The sequence below is a fragment of the Anolis carolinensis genome, chromosome 6 (genome assembly GCF_035594765.1).
Source record: "Anolis carolinensis isolate JA03-04 chromosome 6, rAnoCar3.1.pri, whole genome shotgun sequence".
Taxonomy (NCBI): domain Eukaryota; kingdom Metazoa; phylum Chordata; class Lepidosauria; order Squamata; family Dactyloidae; genus Anolis; species Anolis carolinensis.
Window position 1 is genome coordinate 3222728 of NC_085846.1, and position 19273 is coordinate 3242000.

The window sequence follows — 19273 nt, forward strand, 5'->3', positions numbered from 1 at the left end:
CTTATTTACTTTTCTCCCGCTTTACTCCTATAAATGAGAAGCAAAGCAGCGTACATAAGACCACAATAGGTACATAATACATAATGTAAAACCCCTCATCCCACAACCCAACATATAAACAATAAAATACACATTGTATAAACCCAAGTTACAGAGAGATAAATAAGCTTAAAAACACAAATATCATGGTCACTTAAAAAAAACCCTCAACACTCCGGCCATTGATGTTATCCTAACATGAAAACATAAGCTGAACAGTCCAAAGCACCATAACTCTGGCTAGATAACTTGGGCAGTGTGTCCTGGGAGGGGAGCTAGGTCTGGGGGTTGAGCCCATCTACCACAGTTGCCCACCTCTGATCTAGAACAGGGGTTCCCAACTTGTTTTGACCAGGAACCACTCTCTAATGTTAGTACCAAAAGGGTTACGAATCAGTTTTTGATCAACTTTAGATTTGGCTTGGTTATTTGGGGTGCTGATTCAGGAAATTGCATTGGATAGACCACATCAGCTCTAGTTTCTGATGCAGAACATATGCCATCCAGTGGTCACCACCTACTTGCCAATAGTAAAAAGGTAAAGGTTTCCCCTGACGTTAAGTCTAGTCGTGTCTGACTCTGGGGGTTGGTGCTCATCTCCATTTCTAAGCCGAAGAGCCGCCGTTGTCCGTAGACACCTCCAAGGTCATGTGGCTGGCATGACTGCATGGAGTGCCGTTACCTTCCCGCTGGAGCGGTGCCTATTTATCTACTCACATTTGCATGTTTTCGAACTGCTAGGTTGGTAGGAGCTGGAGCTAACAGCAACCGCTCCCGCCGCTCCCGGGGTTTGAACCTGGGACCTTTCAGTCTGCAAGTTCAGCAGCTCAGTGCTTTAATACACTTCACCACCTTACTCGGCAATAGAAAACCATATTTAATAATTTAGAGCTGACGTGGTCTCTGCAATGAGATTTTCTGAATCAGCACTCCAAATAACCTCAGGAACAGGCCTGAAAACAAAGACACAAAGAATTTTTTTTCTGGTTGGGCTGTGTTATTATCCATGGCATTAACGGTGAGGCCACAGAACATATTTTAGTTCTTGCGGCCACAGGTTGTCCATGGATCACAGGTTGGGAACCAGTGATCTAGAAGAAGGGTCTATTCCAGGGAAAGGGGCCCAGCCTGTCCTGCCCAGAGGCTGCAGAGAGCACAACTCCCATAAGCCCCAACCGGTACAGCCAGCGGTGGATCATTTTCGAGACTATGTTCCAAAACAACCAGAGCAGGAAGAGTTAGTCTGCCCCAGTTTGCATGGCCTGGCTGTTGTCCTGCTCCTTCCCATCGGCTCCTCAGAATACGGCTTCTTCTCTTCTGAGCAGATGCGGGGGACCTGGGATGTCTTTTGTAGAGAGTCTGTTTTTGCCAAACTAATGGTGGAGTCTCCCCTTCTGCTCCTTCCACAGAAGAGCCCCAAAGAGTCAGCCCACGAAGATCAGGAGTTAAGTTTCCAGCCCCTGCAAGAAGAGGAGGAGGAAGAGGCGGAGGGCGACCTGCCGGAGGTGAAGGACGGGAGCCAGAGGGGCAGCGGGGAGCTTCCTGTCAGCCCCATGGCCAAGGAGGCGCCAGAAAGAGGTGAGGGGCAGTGGCTGGCATCCTTGGGGATGGGGGTGAGTAATTTCCCCGGCTGCAGACTTCAGCTAAACAGTCTGTTCTTGCTCTCCCAGAGCGGAAGGAGCCCCGGCAAGTGCCAGATGAGAGCGTGCCGGCCCCCCCTGGTGCCCCCTGGCGCTCCGGCCCCCCGTCCTCCATGGCTCCTGCTGTCCTACCAGCCGGCGAATGTGAAACGGCCGGCCCAGGAGCCTCCTCCAAAGCCGAGGGGTCCCTGATGGCTGCCAGCAGCAACCAGGAGGCTGAAGCCATGGACGGTAGGTGCACCCTTCTTTTCCCCTTCCCCAAAGTACCTTGTGGGTCAGAACATGGCCTGAGGGGATGATGGAATCTGTGGAGTAACGTGGACCAGGTCATTTAAACACAGGGATCTTGGTCTGGCCTTCCTGCTCTCCTTTTTGGAGACGGAGAAGAACCGAGGGCTCTGTGGGGCAGAGAGCGCTGGTTTGTGACCATTATCCTCCTCTCACGCCCCCCTTAATTCTGCAGGAGACCCAGGCCTCCTCAGCCCACCGACACAGCTGAGCCCCGTTGCCATCTCTGTTCTCCCTGCGCCAACGCCATCGTCCACAGCTGCTGCTGCTGCTGCTACTGAATTTGTGGTTGGGGACAATGAGGACGAGGACGGGATGAAGCACCTGCAGCAGGTGGGTGGCTGTCCAGGGGGCTGGCGGGACTCCCTGGTCTGGTGTCCACCAGTTATCTCATGCATAGCCACACTTTGGCCCTCTGGATGTTTTGGACTTCAACTCCCACACTTCCTTACAGCCTCAGGCCCTTTCCTTTTCCCCCTCATCAGCTTAAGCTGCCCCTTCCTCCTCTCGTTTGCAGGAAGCCGAGAAGATGGTGGCCTCCTTGCAGGACAACTCTCTGGAAGAGGAGCACTTTGCCCACGCCATCGTGGACCACCGCAACACGGCTGCCGCCTTGCCGCTCTCCCATGAAGCAGCCATGAAGTGGTTCTACAAGGACCCCCAGGGCGAGATCCAAGGTGAGTGCCCCATTCACACATGGGGGCGGGGGTACGTGGGCCGGGCCGTGGCTCACTGTTCTGTATGCGATTCCGCCCTCTGCCCCTTCAGGGCCCTTCACCACACAGGAGATGGCAGAGTGGTTCCAGGCCGGCTACTTCACCATGTCGCTGCTGGTGAAGCGGGGCTGTGACGAGGGCTTCCAGCCACTGGGAGAGGTCATCAAGATGTGGGGAAGAGTGCCTTTCGCTCCCGGTCCGTCGCCTCCGCCATTACTGGTGAGCACCTGGCCTGGGGGGACGGGGACCGGGATGGGGTCTCCGTGGGGGTCTGGTGTCTGCGGAAGGAGCAAAGAAGGGAAGCAGCCCTTGGGATGGTAGGGACCAGATAGGTGCTGAATGGAAATGCCCTTCCCTTTGGACTACAACTCCCAGAATCCCTCAGTTGTTGTGGCTCTTGGGAGAGGGCTCTTCTGTGTGGATGCTGGTTGTCCCTCCTGGGTGAATGCCGTCTTCAGATCCCTTTCCAATATTTGCAAACAGGGTTGTGGCCTAATAAAAGAAAGGACAACAGCTTAATACTCAAGTATGGAAGTATGGCAGCGACTAAAATATTAATACTACTTTATTTATATTCAGTCCTCTGAATATAAATAAAGGGGGACCTTTTATATTATTTATATTATATTATTTATATTCAGTCATCTGAATATAAATAAAGGGGACTCAGGGAGAAGTACAACAAAAAACAGCTAACATTCAATGCTAAACAGACTAATCAAATCTCAAAAGGAAACAACAGCTACAACAATTATTTATTTACAGTATTTATATTCCGCCCTTCTCACCCCGAAGGGGACTCAGGGCGGATCACATTATATACATACAGGGCAAACATTCAATGCCCATAAACACATCAATCAGAGACAGACAGACACAGAGGCAATTTAACCTTCTCCTGAGGGGATGTTCGATTCTGACCACAGGGGAGCAGCTGCTTCATCATCCACTCTGACCTCACTTCCTCATTCCAAGTCGTAAATTAGTTAAACTTGCCTCCCCACTTTTATAAGTGGTACCTTATTTCCTACTTGATAGATGCAACTATCTTTCGGGTTGCTAGGTCAGCAACAAGCAGGGGCTATTTTTTATTTTTAATTGACGGATGCTCACCCCGCCACGGGCTGGCCTCGAACTCATGACCTCATGGTCAGAGTGATTTATTGCAGCAGGCTGCTCTCCAGCCTGTGCCACAGCCTGGCCCCAACAAGGTAATAAATAAACTAGATAAACTTGAACTCAACACAGAGGGTAAATATGATTTAACTGCCATCACTGAAAGTGGGTAGGTGTCTGATTGGAAGCTATCTTCAAGTTGCCAGATCATAGACTGTATTCCCAGTACAGTATATCCCAAAATCCAAAACACTTCTGGATAAAGGATGGCTAACCAGTACTGTGTTAGCTTCACGCTCTCTGCCTACTTACCACTTCCATTGCAAGATGGGAAAAATCTGACTGTGTAGCTGATGGGTGATTGTGTTTCACTGGAGGATAGGCGTTGAATCTGTGGGCAGTGCCACAGGAGGAGTCTCTTCTGTCTTTCCCCAAGGGCTGTTTTCTTGGTTGCGCTCCTGTCGTGGTCTCTCTTGCGCCCTCTTTTCTGGCGGATGCGTAACCCCCCCTCCCCCCTCTCTCTGTGCCTCCCATCTGCCCAGGGGAACATGGACCAGGAGCGCTTGAAGAAGCAGCAAGAGCTGGCCGCGGCCGCCCTCTACCAGCAGCTCCAGCAGCAGCAGCTGCTCCAGCTGGTCAACAGGTAATGCAGGAGGTCTAGGCACCTCCTTCACCTGCACTGAGCCTACCTGGGGATGCCTTCCCTGTTGACCTCTTGCAGGCATGGGCACACTTTGGCCCTCCTGCAGGTGTTTTGGACTTCTGAAACACCTGGAGGGCCGAGGTTTGGGGGGGGGATGGGACGTGTGTGACATCCTCCTCTTTTTCTGTGCGACCCCTTGAATATCGTGAGGCTGGGTTCAGTGTGTCCTGTCTTCTTCTCTCCCTCCCTCCCTCTGCAGCCGGCAGCAGTATGCCCTCCAGCAGAAAGTGGCCACGGGAGACCTGACCCCCCAGCAGCTGACCACCTTCCTCCAGCAGCTGCAGGCTCTCAAGCCCAGGTGAGGCCCCTCGTCCACCCCTCAAGGGATTGGCATCTCCCTGAAAGTTGGTGAATGCAAAACTCGGTGTCCAAAGCGCATATTAACTGGTTTATATGTATTGTTTTGCTTTTATGATTGCATTCTTTGGGCATTGAATTTTGCCAATTTTTGTAAGCCGCCCTGTGAGACCCCTCGGGTGAGAAGGGTGGGGTATAAATGTTGTAAATAAATAAAGTAATAAATTCCAACCCCCAAGGAGTCACTGAAGGCCTCTGTACTCCACCTCCTCTCCCTCTGTCATTCTCCCACCCATCAGTTCTCAGCAGGACCCTCCCCTTAACACATATGCAAACACACATTGCTGTGTTTTCTGTCCTGGAAACCCATCCCCATCCCTACACCCTTTTCTCTGGGCCACTTGTTCTGCTTTGTCATTTGGCCCTTTTGCTTCCCTTTCAGAGCCGGGGAGCAGGGGATCATTCCTTCTATGAACCGATCGATATCTGTGCCAGACACCGGGTCCCTGTGGGACACACATACCTCAGCCTCACCGCAAGCAGGTCGGCCTCTGTGTGTCTTCTGTGTGTGGGAAGCTATGGAGATTGGGCGGGAGGGTCGTGGGCAAGGTCCTCGTTCTGGACACACACTTACAACCTTCTCAGCCCTGTATTAAAATGACAGCAGTAATGGAATTCTTTGCAGGGCTGTTACAAATAGGGATTCATAGTATCTGGTCTAGTAGCCCGGTGGCGAAGTGTGTTAAAGCACTGAGCTGCTGAACTTGCGGACCAAAAGGTCCCAGGTTCAAATCCCAGGAGCAGAATGAGCACCCGCTGTTAGCCCCAGCTCCTGCCAACCTGGCAGGTCGAAAACATGCCAATGTGAGTAGATCAATAGGTACCGTTCCAGCGGGAAGGTAACGGCGCTCCATGCAGTCATGCCAGTGGCCACATGACCTTGGAGGTGTCTACGGACAGCGCCGGCTCTTCGGCTTAGAAATGGAGATGAGCACCAACCCCCAGAGTCAGACACGACTGGACTTAACGTCAGGGGAAACCTTTACCTTTACCTTTTAATAGTGTTATTAACTGATCTGTATGTATTGTTTTGATTTTAATGATTGCGTTTTGGGCATTAAATTTTGCCGACCTTTGTAAGCCGCCTTGAGTCCCCTCGGGTGAGAAAGGCGGGGCAGAAATGCTGTAAATAAATAAATAAATTCTAGGTGAGCTCTGACAAATGTGGAATAGAATGGGACGATTGACTTCTCTAGACTTAGGCTCCTCTTGGTGCAGTCTAGAATCACATTGGTCTTTTTAGCTGCTGCATCACACTGTTGACTCATGTTCAGCTTGTGGTCTACAGAGGATTGGTGCAAGGGTAACAGCTGGGCGTATGCCTATAGCTGGACCTCTGAATGATGATGTGTCTCCAAACTAGGCATGGAAACCTTGGTGCTCCAGGTGTTTTGGATTTCAACTCTCACCATTCCTAACAGCCTCAGGCCCTTTCCTTTTCCCCCTCGGCCGCTTAAGCGGCCGAGGGGGAAAAGGAAGGGGCCTGAGGCTGTTAGGAATGGTGAGAGTTGAAATCCAAAACACCTGGAGAGCCAAAGTTTGTCCATGTCTGCTCCAGACCTTGGGGTTGAGGGACAACCAAACATTTGATTTGCGCCTGTGTGAGAGAGAGATCACGAAAGCAAGTGCTTCTCTCCAGGTAAACAGTGCAACCCCCCAAATCATCCTTGCCACATTTGACCCCTCTTTCCTCCGCCTCCCCTCTCCTCCTTCTCTTGCAGGCGGTGAGGCCAGCTTATGGGATATTCCAATTAATTCTTCAACTCAGGGTCCAAGCTTAGAACAACTGCAGCTGCAACACAAAGTGAGGAAGGGCCGTGGACAGGGGGAGGCCTGGAGAGACAAAGCAGGGTATAAATAAATAACTATAATAATAACTATCTCTTGGCCCTCAGTTCCAGGAGCGGAGAGGCGCCGAACTCAGGGCCAAGCGGGAGGAGGAGGAGCGCAAGCGGCGCCAGGAGGAGCAGAAGCGGCGCCAGGAGGAGGAGGAGCTCTTCCGGCGCAAGCAGGCCCGGGCCGGCCCCGGCAGCGCCTCCCATGTGCAGGTGGGTCTCAGCCCCGAGGCTGCTGCTCCTCTCTCCCTTCCCCGTCTCGGCCCCTGGTCTCCACTGGTGGGAGTCCTTGGAATTGGAGCAGCTTTTAATTGATTTTAATGATTGTTTTTATTGATGTTGGTGTTTTTTATTGGGATAATTGTTTTATTGCTTTGTTACTGTTATTTGTTTGTTTTATCGGGCCAGGCCCCATGTAAGCCGCCCCGAGTCCCTTCGGGGAGATGGGCCGGGGTATAAAAATAAAGTTATTATTATTATTGATACAACGACGTTGTATGACACAGCAAACAAGATAGATATGCTGGATTTCGTTTCACAAAATCACAAGTCGAACACTTGCCAAGTGTCTAGGACTGTGTGATGTATTTTCGGATGATGCGTGCAGATCCCAGTCGGGTGGCCTTTTGCAGTTGGCAGATCGTAATTTTGTCAATGTCTATTGTTTCCAAATGCCGGCTGAGATCTTTTGGCACGGCACCCAGTGTGCCCATCACCACCGGGACCACCTGCACTGGTTTCTGCCAGAGTCTTTGGAGTTCAATCTTGAGGTCCTGAGAGCGGCTGAGTTTTTCCTGTTGTTTTTCTTCAATGCGACTGTCACCTGGGATGGCAACATCAATGATCCAAACCTTGTTCTTTTCCACAACTGTGATGTCTGGTGTGTTGTGTTCCAGAACTTTGTCAGTCTGAATTCGGAAGTCCCACAGTATCTTTGCGTGTTCATTTTCCACGACCTTTGCAGGTTTGTGATCCCACCAGTTCTTAACTGCAGGGAGGTGATACTTGAGGCATAGGTTCCAATGAATCATTTGGGCCACATAGTTGTGCCTCTGTTTGTAGTCTGTCTGTGCAATTTTCTTACAGCAGCTGAGGATATGATCAATGGTTTCATCGGTTTCCTTGCACAGTCTGCACTTTGGGTCATCAGCTGATTTTTCGATCTTGGCCTTAATTGCCTTTGTCCTGATGGCTTGCTCCTGGGCTGCAAGGATCAGGCCTTCTGTCTCCTTCTTCAGGGTCCCATTCGTGAGCCAGAGCCAGGTCTTCTATTATTATTATTATTATTATTATTATTATTATTATTAATGGCCTTTGTCCTGATGTCTTGCTCCTGGGCTGCAAGGATCAGGCCTTCTGTCTCCTTCTTCAGGGTCCCATTCGTGAGCCAGAGCCAGGTCTTCTCTTTATCAGCTTTTCCTTCAATTTTGTCAAGGAACTTTCCATGCAGTGTTTTGTTGTGCCAGCTGTCAGCTCTAGTTTGTAGTGCGGTTTTCTTGTACTGGTTTTTTGTCTGCTGTGCTTTGAGAAGTTTCTGATTTTTGACTTTAATCAAAGCAGGTTCTTCACTTTGCTTTACGTATTCTGCCAGGGCATGTTCGTCTTCTTTAATAATAATAAGTTGTTATTATTATTATTATTATTATTATTATTATTATTATTATTGTTATTATTATTATTGCGCTTGCACCTTTCCTTTCTCACAAAGAGAGTAGAAGGAGGAGAGGTTGGTGGTTGAGGCAGCAGTGGACCCTTGGAGAGCGGAGGCTAGGATTTTTTTATTTCGTGTTAAAAGCATTGCATAATAAATAAGTTTAAAAGTGATAAAATAAAGGAATCACAAACAGAGCCTAAAAACCTAGCTCTTCCAAAAGGCCTTCAAGGATTAATCTTTGTAGGTTGATTCATCTGCCCACCCAACAATAGGATCCCTGGCCATAGTTACTTGCACTTTATTATTTTAGCCATGAAACTACCTCTCCCATGTGTTGTCTTTCTGCACTTTGGCCCAGATCTGTTTTAGCCTCCCGTTTTTAATATTTTATGCAGTATATTGATTTTTATGACTGTTTTACTGACGTTGATGTCTTATCGATGTGAAAAATTGTTTTTATTGTTTTATTGCTGCTGTTGTATTTTTATGTCGGGCATGGCCCCATGTAAGCCGCTCCGAGTCCTTCCGGGGAGATGGGGCGGGGTATAAAAATCAAGTTATTATTATATTATAAAGCGGGCAACAGCAATTGCATTGTCCTTAGCTTTAAACAACAACTCCTCTGTGCATGAGGCAGGGCATTGTGGGCAAGCATACAGATGCGGAGTTGTTTGTTCTGCTCCACAGTCACACAAGGTGGAGGATTCCTCCAGGTAATGCCGCCTTGCCAGGTTCCCTTTTGATCTGCCCACTCCACTTCTGAGTCTGTTCAGGGACTTCCAAGTTGCCCATTCTTGGTTTGCCCCTGGAGGAAGGAAGACCCTCGTGGGGGGCCATCCAGTTGGGATTGCCTGGTTTAGCTGCCCAGAGGGACACCCTTGCTGCTGCTGGAGGAACCTCAAGAGGAGTGGTGGTTCTCATGAAGCCCTTCCTTGACTTGAGTCTGGTGGGAGGAGGCTGATAGTCATGCAGTGGGTGGCTTTCACAATGTTCGACCTTATTTCTCTCACCGTTAGTAGCAACTTTCCGTCACACATCAGGAGGGGCAATGCCAACTAGCTTGTAGAGTTTATCAACAGGTGTAGGTTTAAGGCATCCTGTGATTATTCTGCTCGTTTCGTTCAGTGCTATGTCCACCTGCTTCACATGGGCAGACTTATGCCAGACAAGACATTGAAAGCCTGGTGGGCGCTCTCACCCTCCTCCTTCCCCTCTTGCTTGTCCCCAGCTGTCCTCTTCCTCCTCCTCTTCCTCCTGGGGCCAGCAGTCAGTCAACAGCAACTCCTCCTCCCAGAACAGCTTCAGCATCGCCGACATCCAGAAGATGGGGGACGCCCGGGCCTGCCGGGAGCTGCGGGAAATGCGGGAAGAAGTAAGCCCGGCCCCAAGGCCAGGGGAAGAAGGAAGGCAGGGGTGGGGGTGGGGGGACTTAGCAGCCACATTGAGGCCTGCAGGAGAACTGGGCTGGCCCTCCGCCCTCCGTGTGCCTCCTCCCTTCATGTGTTTCCTCTCCTCCCTCAGTGCCGGCAGCAGGAGCTGCTCCTCAAGCTCCTCCAGCAGCAACAGCAGCAGCAGAACTCTCACCCGCTGTGGGGCAGCCTGGCCAAGCAGAACATCTCCATGAAGGCCCTGCTGGAGCTGCAGCAGGAGAGCGAGAGGCACCTGCAGAAGCAGCAACAGCAGCAGCAGAGGGCCCAGCAACGGGGGGTGAGTCCGGGAGCTGCAGGGGGAGTCACTCTCTTCCACACTGAGGGTTTGGAGGCTGCCTTTCTTGGAAATAGCAACCTTCCAAGCCTTCACTATTTATCTGTTAATGTATGTATTTGCTAACCTGTATTGTATGTATATGTTGATTTGCCAGTTTGACCTGTTTGGTGTGGGAAGGGCTATAGACAGGTGATTGTACTGAGCATCTTCAGACGCAAGACTCCATTTTGTTATCAATATGTGTTTGGACTTCAGTAGAGAAATATGCTTTAAACCTCAGTGGAGGTGGATGCATATATGTGTTTGGACTTCAGTAGAGAAATATGCTTTAGACCCCAGAGGAGGTGGATGCATGTATGTGTTTCGACTTCAGTAGAGAAATATGCTTTAAACCTCAGTGGAGGTGGATGCATGTATGTGTTTGGACTTCAGTAGAGAAATATGCTTTAAACCTCAGAGGAGGTGGATGCATGTATGCGTTTGGACTTCAGTAGAGAAATATGCTTTAGACCTCAGTGGAGATGGATGCATGTATGTGTTTGGACTTCAGTAGAGAAATATGCTTTAGACCTCAATGGAGGTGGATGCGTGTATGCGTTTGGACTTCAGTAGAGAAATATGCTTTAGACCTCAGTGGAGATGGATGCATGTATGTGTTTGGACTTCAGTAGAGAAATATGCTTTAGACCTCAATGGAGGTGGATGCGTGTATGTGTTTGGACTTCAGTAGAGAAGTACAGTAGAGTCCCACTTATCCAACACTCGCTTATCCAACATTCTGGATTATCCAATGCATTTTTGTAGTCAATGTTTCAATATATTGTGATATTTTGGTGCTAAATTCATAAATACAGTAATTACTACATAGCATTACTGCGTATTGAACTACTTTTTCTGTCAAATTTGTAGTATAACATGATATTTTGGTGCTTAATTTCTAAAATCATAATGTAATTTGATGTTTAATAGGCTTTTCCTTAATCCCTCCTTATTATCCAACATATTTGCTTATCCAACGTTCCGCCGGCCCGTTTATGTTGGATAAGTGAGACTTTACTGTATGACTTTTGGACTTCAGTGAGCTCAACTATATTTAAAGCTTATGGACAATTATGAATGATACCCTGTGTACTCAACACACAGAGAACTACATCTTATCTATAACAGAACATTAATAAGAAATGTGCCTGTATGGTGAATTAATACAAGATGTTTGTGAGTAAACAAGATATGTTATTTTTCAAAGAAGACTTCGTTTTTATCTCTGAGTGCATATTTTAAACTAAGACGTTTCAAGGGAGTGTATATGTTTTGGGAAAACTGCAACTGCAATAGAACCAAATTTTTGTAGTCTTTGTTCTTGGCAAAGTTTAACAGCTGAGTTACTTGTGTGCCATTACATTAATACTCCCATATGTTATAGCACTTTAATGGAACCTGTCCCCGTATTCCTCCTTTTTTCACTCTGATCTTATCTATAGACCAGGGGTCCCCAAACATTTTAAGCAGAGGGCCGGTCCACAATCCTTCAGACCGTTGAGGGGCCGAATTATCATTTGAAAAAAAATACAAATTCCTATGCATACTGCACATGTCTTATTTGTAGTGCAACAACAACAACAACAAAAGAATACAATATTTAAAAATGAAAACAATTTTAACCAACATAAACCTATTAGGATTTCAATGAAAAGTATGGGCCTGCTACTGGCCAATGAGATAGTCAAGTTAATTAGGATTGATGTTGTTGTTGTGTGCCTTCAAGTCATGTCAAACTTTGGCCGAGCCTAAGTCTAAAATGAATTATTTATTTACTGCATTTATTTACTACATTTATACCCCACCCTTCTCACCCCGAAGGGGACTCAGAGCAGCTGTATGTACATACAATATATTGTATTATTAACATAACACAATATTAGCATTATATATTACTATATTGAACTATATTATTATATAATATGTAATATATACCATATAATTAATATTATTATATGGTATTACTATTAGTATTATATTGTAAGATAATAATAAGATTATTATCAATATTATATGTATATACAATATATTATTAAAAGTGATATAAAATATTATATTATAAAATTGAGGGCAGGGGCCAGGTAAATGACCTTGGAGGGCCGCATCTGACCCCCAGGCCTTAGTTTGGGGACCCCTGCTATAGACCCTTGAGCTCTGTACTAGTCACCTTTTGCTGTGTGCAAAATTGATGCTCAGGCTTTTAAAGTAATTGTCTTGTTATGTCATTTTTGTTTATTGTTGGAATGTTTTAAATTGCTGTTAAATTTTATACATGTAATGCTATTTTATGTTGTTGTTCGGGCTTGTTCCTGTGTAAGCCGCCCCGAGTCCCTTCAGGGAGATGGGGCGGGTATAAAAATAAAGTTTATTATTATTATTAATATTATTATTATTATTTATTACTCGTGAATATCACTTGTTCAAATGGTTGACTTCTAACAAGGTCATACCTTTTCTTGACTAGTGGTTTTCAAAGGGATATGTGCCCGGACACTGAGTGCAGTTATTTTCCGATACAGGGAAAGTAATTCTCCTTCACAGTGAGGTTTTGGAGGCAGTCTTCTGCACCTGAGTATGACTAGCTCTCTCTTTGCTTTTTCTTTCTGCAGCATGGCAGCCATGGCCTGGCCAGCCTCTCCTCCTCGTCGCAGTGGGGGGTGGACTCCGGGTCGCTGTGGGGCGGCCACGACAAGAACAGCTCCATCAGCCTCTGGGAGGAGAGCGTCAAGAATGCCGGGCCCCTCGCCCGCAGCCTGGGCCTGAAGAACAGCCGCAGCAGCCCCTCCCTGGGGTGAGTGTGTACCCTTGGAGTCCTAGAGTTGGAAGGGGCACCCAAAGGCCATCCAATCCGACCCCCTTCTTTCAGGCAGTGGGCCACAAGTTTTTGTAGGGCAAAGAGAGGAGGCAGGGCCCGGGTTCTGATCCTCTCTGGCTTTTTTCTGGGCAGGGACTCCTACGGGGCTTCCTGTCGCCAGAGCCGGAAGAAGACGGACGAGGAGGAGAAGCTCCTGAAGCTGCTGCAGGGCTTCCACAAGCCGCCCCCCCAGGACGGGTTCACCCAGTGGTGCGAGCAGATGCTCCACGCCCTCAATACCTCCAGCAACCTCGATGGTATGTGTTGTTGTGTATGTTGTGTGTATGCGTTTGAGGGCATTACCCAAGAATGGGGGAAGCAAGGAAGCCTCTGAGCCTCAAGAGCAGGAATGGCCCAACTTCATTCCTCTGGGTGTTTTGGACTCCAACTCGACCATTCCTAACAGCCTCAGGCCCTTTCCTTTTCCCCCTCGGCCGCTTAAGCGGCCGAGGGGGAAAAGGTAGGGGCCTGAGGCTGTTAGGAATGGTCGAGTTGGAGTCCAAAACACCTGCAGGGCCCACGTTGGCCCCATGTCTGATCCAGAGGGAGGAGCCCCTTGTTTGAGCCCATTGAGAGAGAGAAGGGAAACCAGGAGAGTTGTCCATGGGTGCATGATACCCCTTCCTCACTGCATTCTCGTCCCCTGTTTCCCGCCCAGTGCCCACGGCAGTGGCCTTCCTGAAGGAGGTGGAGTCCCCCTACGAGGTCCACGACTGCATCCGCTCCTACCTGGGAGACACCCTGGAAGCCAAAGAGTTCGCAAAGCAGTTCCTGGAGCGCCGTGCCAAGCAGAGGGCCAACCAGCAGCGCCAGCAGCAGCAGGTCAGGGCGGGGAGGGTGTTCTCATCCTACGCAAACGATGCCGCTCACTGTCTTCCATGTCAAATGGTCCATGGTCATCAACAAGAATCAGTCCAACAACGGGCAAAGTAGAGAGGTGGTCAGAGTTCCTTCCAAAGGTCCAAGTCAAGCAGTCTCACAAAATACAAGCTGTAGCCCAAAGCGTTGTGAATTCATCAAGGTTCAGGCTGTAGTCCTAGAAACGTTGCTTCCAGCAAATCGCCAGTTCAGCTCCCAGCTCTTTTGTGCAACTTTCCTGAATGCTCTCACATGTTGGTCCTCCTTTTGGGCCAACTCAGTGGCATCAGTCCTCAACTGCAGCTGAGCTGGGATGCCTAAGTCTTGCTCTTCCTCTTGAGAGTTATTGTGAAGAGGCTCAATTGTGATGCCCCTTTTTAAGAAGGCAAACTCCATGGAACCGCCAAGACCCAGTTTTTCAATAAAGTACTAGGAAATACACAGATTTATTTGCAAATAGAGCTGGGAGTGACCTTCCTGAAAGCACGGTCACTCCCAGACACACAATTGGAGTTCCTCACAAGATTCTTCTAGGTTTTGCAGGAACATTTTACACCTCTAATGCTTTCATCTTGCCTCTGTCCCCTTTCATCTTCCCATGGTATCTTTGATTAGATGCTTATCAAAACAGTTCAGGAAAGCACAATTTCCGATTCCAGTCATTCAATATATCAATATACGAGGGCTATCCAAAAAGTAGATTACGTTTTGGAATTTAAAATGAACAAAGTATACGAGAAAACATTTACCATATGCAGTTGAAAGCCACACCCAAATACCACATCTCACGTAGTCGCCATTCAAATCTAGGCATTTATCATAGCGATGAATAAGCTTGGAAATCCTTCCCCGGCTGGTTGAGGATGCAAGCAGTAGAATTTAGTGGGGAAGGATTTGCAAAGCTCATTCATTGCTATGATAACTGCCTAGATTTCAATGGGGACTATGTTGAGAAGTGGTATTTGGGTGTGGCTTTCAACTGCATATGATAAATGTTTTCTCCTATACAGTAGAGTCTCACTTATCCAAGCCTCGCTTATCCAAGCCTCTGCATTATCCAAGCCATTTTTGTAGTCCATGTTTTCAATATATCGTGATATTTTGGTGCTAAATTTGTAAATACAGTAATTACAACATTACATTACTGCGTATTGAACTACTTTTTCTGTCAAATGTGTTGTATAACATGATGTTTTGGTGCTTAATTTGAAAAATCATAACCTAATTTGATGTTTAATAGGCTTTTCCTTAATCCCTCCTTATTATCCAAGATATTCGCTTATCCAAGCTTCTGCCGGCCCGTTTAGCTTGGATAAGTGAGACTCTACTGTACTTTGTTCATTTTTAATTCCAAAATACAGTCTACTTTGTGGATAACCCTCATACCATCTGGGCCTTTTTAAACCTCAGTTTGGCCCAATCAATCAAAATCAAACTACATCAAAATGCCATTTCTAATTCCTACATCTAGGACAGCTGCCTCTAGAGCAGTGGTTCTCAACCTGTGGGTCCCCAGATGTTTTGGCCTTCATCTCCCAGAAATCCTAACAGCTGGCGAACTGGCTGGGATTTCTGGGAGTCTGAGGCCAAAAACATCTGGGGACCCCAGGTTGAGAACCACTGCTCTAAGGTTTATTGCCTGCTTGTGTGAGTTCCCTGGGTCACACAGACTTCTTTGCATCTCTAAAGAAGGTGATGGCTTCTTTATTACCTTCTTTCAACTGCCATTTATTGCATGTTTTCTTTGTTCTGTGTATGTTTCTCATTCTCAATTCTTCTAAGACTAAGGCTATTTATTAATCAGATTCTTCGTACTATTGCTATTTATGAATCAGTTTAAATCAAATTAGATCAGGTGTCCCTTGTCCCCTTCATTTGATCCTGCTGTAACTCATCCTCCATCCTACCCTGAGGCTCCTGAGTCAGCTCTGCAGAGCCAGTTTCTTCAGGATCAGGCTGCTGCTCCACTTCTGCTGCTGACTCAGGTGACGGGCAGAAATGTCAGGGGATGCTGGGATAGGGAGTTAAAATGGATCATCCGCCACCCTGACTGTGTGATGAGTCAGTTCTCTCTGTCTGCTCACCCGAAGGACCACTTGATGCAGCAGCAAACGTGGCACCAAGAAAACGACAGCTCAGTCGTTGTTTTACTGCTGATTCCAGCAGGTCTAATTACTTTATTTTACAAGTTATTTACAATTACTGAAAGCCATAGGCTGTTATCTGTACAAGTAGGCACCTCCTGCATTCCTCAGTTCATGATGAAAGTTCCAGTCAGACAGTTCAAAGGGAAGCCCTGACCTATTGGTCCTGTGGGCAGTCAATCAAGCTGGCTTGTGCTTAACCCATGCGCTGCTGGAATGCTCTGCCGGAAACACACAATTGCAAACCCCCAACAGCATAACTTGATATAACATTTCAGCAAGGCCTGTGGCCTGAGCCTTCCTGCCAGACCGCTCCACCTGCAGAGATGCCTTGAGCTCTGCCTCCAGGAAGGCCTCTCTTTGCAAGGCCTCTGCTCACACCCCCTTTGCTTCCTCTCTTCTCTTCCCAACCTCTCACTTGCTTGTCCTTTTGCAGGAAGCCTCCTGGCTGAGCCCCAGCAGCCTTCAGTCCCTGTTCCAGTCCAACCACAACCCCAAGCCACCGTCGTTTGAGAGCAGCCAGGCCCTGAAAATCAAGCGGCGCCCCATGATGCTCCATGCGGACCCCAGCATCCTCGGTGAGGCCTTTGAGGGGACATTCCGGGGTGGGGTGGGGTGGGGTGGGGTGGGGTGGGGAGGGTCCAGCAACAGGGTCACGGGGGATGGGATTGCTCCTTGCTGCAGCTGGGATGGGATGGGATGAACGGGGTCTGGAAGCCAGGATGAGGTGCAGAGAACAGAGTACTACCTGATGACCTAGGGACTGGGGATTTATATCTAGGGACTAATCGTTCTTGAATGCTTTCAGTTCCCTGTGAAAGGTGGACATCGTTGGGGCTTGCCTAATCTCCCTTGGGAGGGAGTTCCAAAGTCAAGGGGCCACCACCGGGAAGGCCCTCTCTTTCCCTCGTCCCCACCAGGCGTGCCTGTGATGGTGGTGGATGCAGGGGCAGATCTTAAGGCTCGTGCAAGTTCATAGGGGGAGATGCGGTCATGAAGACAGGCAGGGCCCGAATCATTTAGGATTTTATAGGTCATAACCTGCACCTAGAATTGGGAATGGAAACCTATCAGCAGCCAGTAGAGATGCTTTAATAGGGGCGCCATGAGCTCCCTGTAATTGGCTTCAGTTAAAAGCCTGCCTGCTGACTTTTGCAGAAAGGGCCATCTTCAAAGGCAGCCCCACGTAGAATGCATTGCAATAATCCAATCTGGGTGTAACCAAGGCATGGACCACCGTAGCTAAGTCAGGCTTCTTGAAGTAAGGTCGGAGCTGGCACACAAGCTTTAACACAGGCCTTGAGATCTTCCGGGGAAGCCCTCCTCTTGCTCCCACCTCCATCTCAGGTACAGTTGGTGGGAACAAGGGAGAGAGAGGGCCCCTCGGCTTTGGAACTCCCTCTGCAGGGAGATCAGACTGGCACCTACCCTGTCCACCTTCCGTGAGGACCTTAAAACGTGCCTGTTCCAATGCATTTTGAGTGAAAAGCCCAGCCAGATACCCAACGTGTTTACAATTACTGCACTTTATCATTGCCCTTATCTATCCTTGAGCCTTACTCAGAGTCTTGCACAAGCTCACCTCCACACATACTGTACTTATGCCCAGGTTTTTAAAGTATTTAATACGTTTTATATTGTTTATGTCATTTTATATTGTTTTATATTACAGTAGAGTCTCGCTTATCCATCATAAACTGGCAGGCAGAATGACAGATAAGTGAAACTGACAGATAAGAGGGTGAGTGCTCACTCGTCCACCCTCCCTCCCTCACTCACTTACCAGGCAGGGTCCCAGCAGCGGCGACGGCAACACCAGGGCCTGGTGGGGTTAGTAATTGAGAGAGCGAGCACGGGAGGGCATTTGCTGCCCTCCTTCACCCGCCCGCCCACCATCCCTCAGCTCCTTCGCCACGCCGGGGCCCGGCAGCACCGGGCCTGGCCTGGTGAAGGAGTGAGCGAGGGAGGGAGGGCCTTTGCCGCCCTCCTTCACTCGCCCGCCTTTGTCCCTCGCTCACTCACCCAGCTGGGTCCCGGCAGCACCAGGACCTGGCAGAGTGAGTGAGTGAGTGAGTGAGAGAGAGCGGGGAGAACATTTGCCTCGGATAATACGGAGTGTCGGATAAGCGGAACTTGGATAAGCGGGACTCTACTGTATATTGTCATAGTGTTTTTAATTCACGAATTGTGTTTTAACCAGCCTTGTTATAATTCTATTCTGAATTTTACTAGGTCCCTCTTATCTGGGTATTTTAATCTAACGATTCTATCTTTATATTGCTGCTGCAGTCGCCCCACCTATGAAGTTTGACTGAACTGTATTGGTGGTTGTTTGATATTATTACTGTTGTATTAACTTCTGTTTTATTACCTTATTGTGTTTTAACCTGCGTATATTGTGCTAATGTATTTGTGTTGTTACTCTTGGAACAATGTGAGCCGCTCCGAGTCCCTATGGGGAGATGGTGGCGGGGTATAAAGTATTATTATTATTATTATTATTATTATTATTATTATTATTTATATTCTGTTGATGTTGGGCTTGGCCCCATGTGAGCTGCCCGAGTCCCTTCGGGGAGATGGAGGCGGGATACAAAAATAAAGTTGTTATTATTATTTTATTATAACACAGCAAACAAGATAGACATGCTGGATTTTGTATCCCGAAATCCCAAGTCGAACACTTCCCAAGTGTCTAGGACTGTGTGATGTATTTTCGGATGATGCGTGCAGATCCCAGCAGGGTGGCCTTTTGCAGCTGGCAGATCGTAATTTTGTCAATGTCTGTTGTTTCCAAATGCCGGCTGAGATCTTTTGGCACGGCACCCAGTGTGCCCATCACCACCGGGACCACCTGCACTGGTTTCTGCCAGAGTCTTTGAAGTTCAATCTTGAGGTCCTGATAGCGGCTGAGTTTTTCCTGTTGTTTTTCGTCAATGCGACTGTCACCTGGGATGGAGACATCAATGATCCAAACCTTTTTCTTTTCCACAACTGTGATGTCTGGTGTGTTGTGTTCCAGAACTTTGTCAGTCTGGATTCGGAAGTCCCACAGTATCTTTGCGTGCTCATTTTCCAATACTTTTGCAGGTTTGTGATCCCACCAGTTCTTTGCTGCTGGGAGGTGGTACTTGAGGCATAAGTTCTAATGAATCATTTGGGCCACATAGTTGTGCCTCTGTTTGTAGTCTGTCTGTGCGATTTTCTTACAGCAGCTGAGGATATGATTATTATTATTATTATTATTATTATTATCAAACTGTGGTTCATGAGGTCCACTGAGACTCCTAGATGCTGTTTCCATTCAACCTCTCAATGGTTTT

The 19273-nt window shown here is 48.0% G+C and overlaps 1 protein-coding gene across 4 annotated transcripts in view; it reads left to right on the forward strand.

Annotated features, from left to right (window-relative positions):
• gigyf1 (GRB10 interacting GYF protein 1) overlaps positions 1 to 19273 on the forward strand; it is a 45452-nt gene that overhangs the window by 19663 nt on the left and 6516 nt on the right. For all 4 annotated transcript variants that reach the window (XM_062957933.1, XM_016998613.2, XM_062957935.1 and 1 more), the window contains exons 12-27: positions 1449 to 1617; positions 1710 to 1910; positions 2143 to 2300; positions 2485 to 2644; positions 2736 to 2902; positions 4342 to 4442; positions 4702 to 4800; positions 5242 to 5342; positions 6581 to 6663; positions 6755 to 6907; positions 9577 to 9720; positions 9870 to 10055; positions 12704 to 12885; positions 13042 to 13205; positions 13607 to 13770; positions 16387 to 16528. In XM_062957933.1, the coding sequence (XP_062814003.1) occupies positions 1449 to 1617; positions 1710 to 1910; positions 2143 to 2300; positions 2485 to 2644; positions 2736 to 2902; positions 4342 to 4442; positions 4702 to 4800; positions 5242 to 5342; positions 6581 to 6663; positions 6755 to 6907; positions 9577 to 9720; positions 9870 to 10055; positions 12704 to 12885; positions 13042 to 13205; positions 13607 to 13770; positions 16387 to 16528 (2374 nt within the window). The remainder of the gene's footprint in view (positions 1 to 1448; positions 1618 to 1709; positions 1911 to 2142; positions 2301 to 2484; positions 2645 to 2735; positions 2903 to 4341; positions 4443 to 4701; positions 4801 to 5241; positions 5343 to 6580; positions 6664 to 6754; positions 6908 to 9576; positions 9721 to 9869; positions 10056 to 12703; positions 12886 to 13041; positions 13206 to 13606; positions 13771 to 16386; positions 16529 to 19273) is intronic.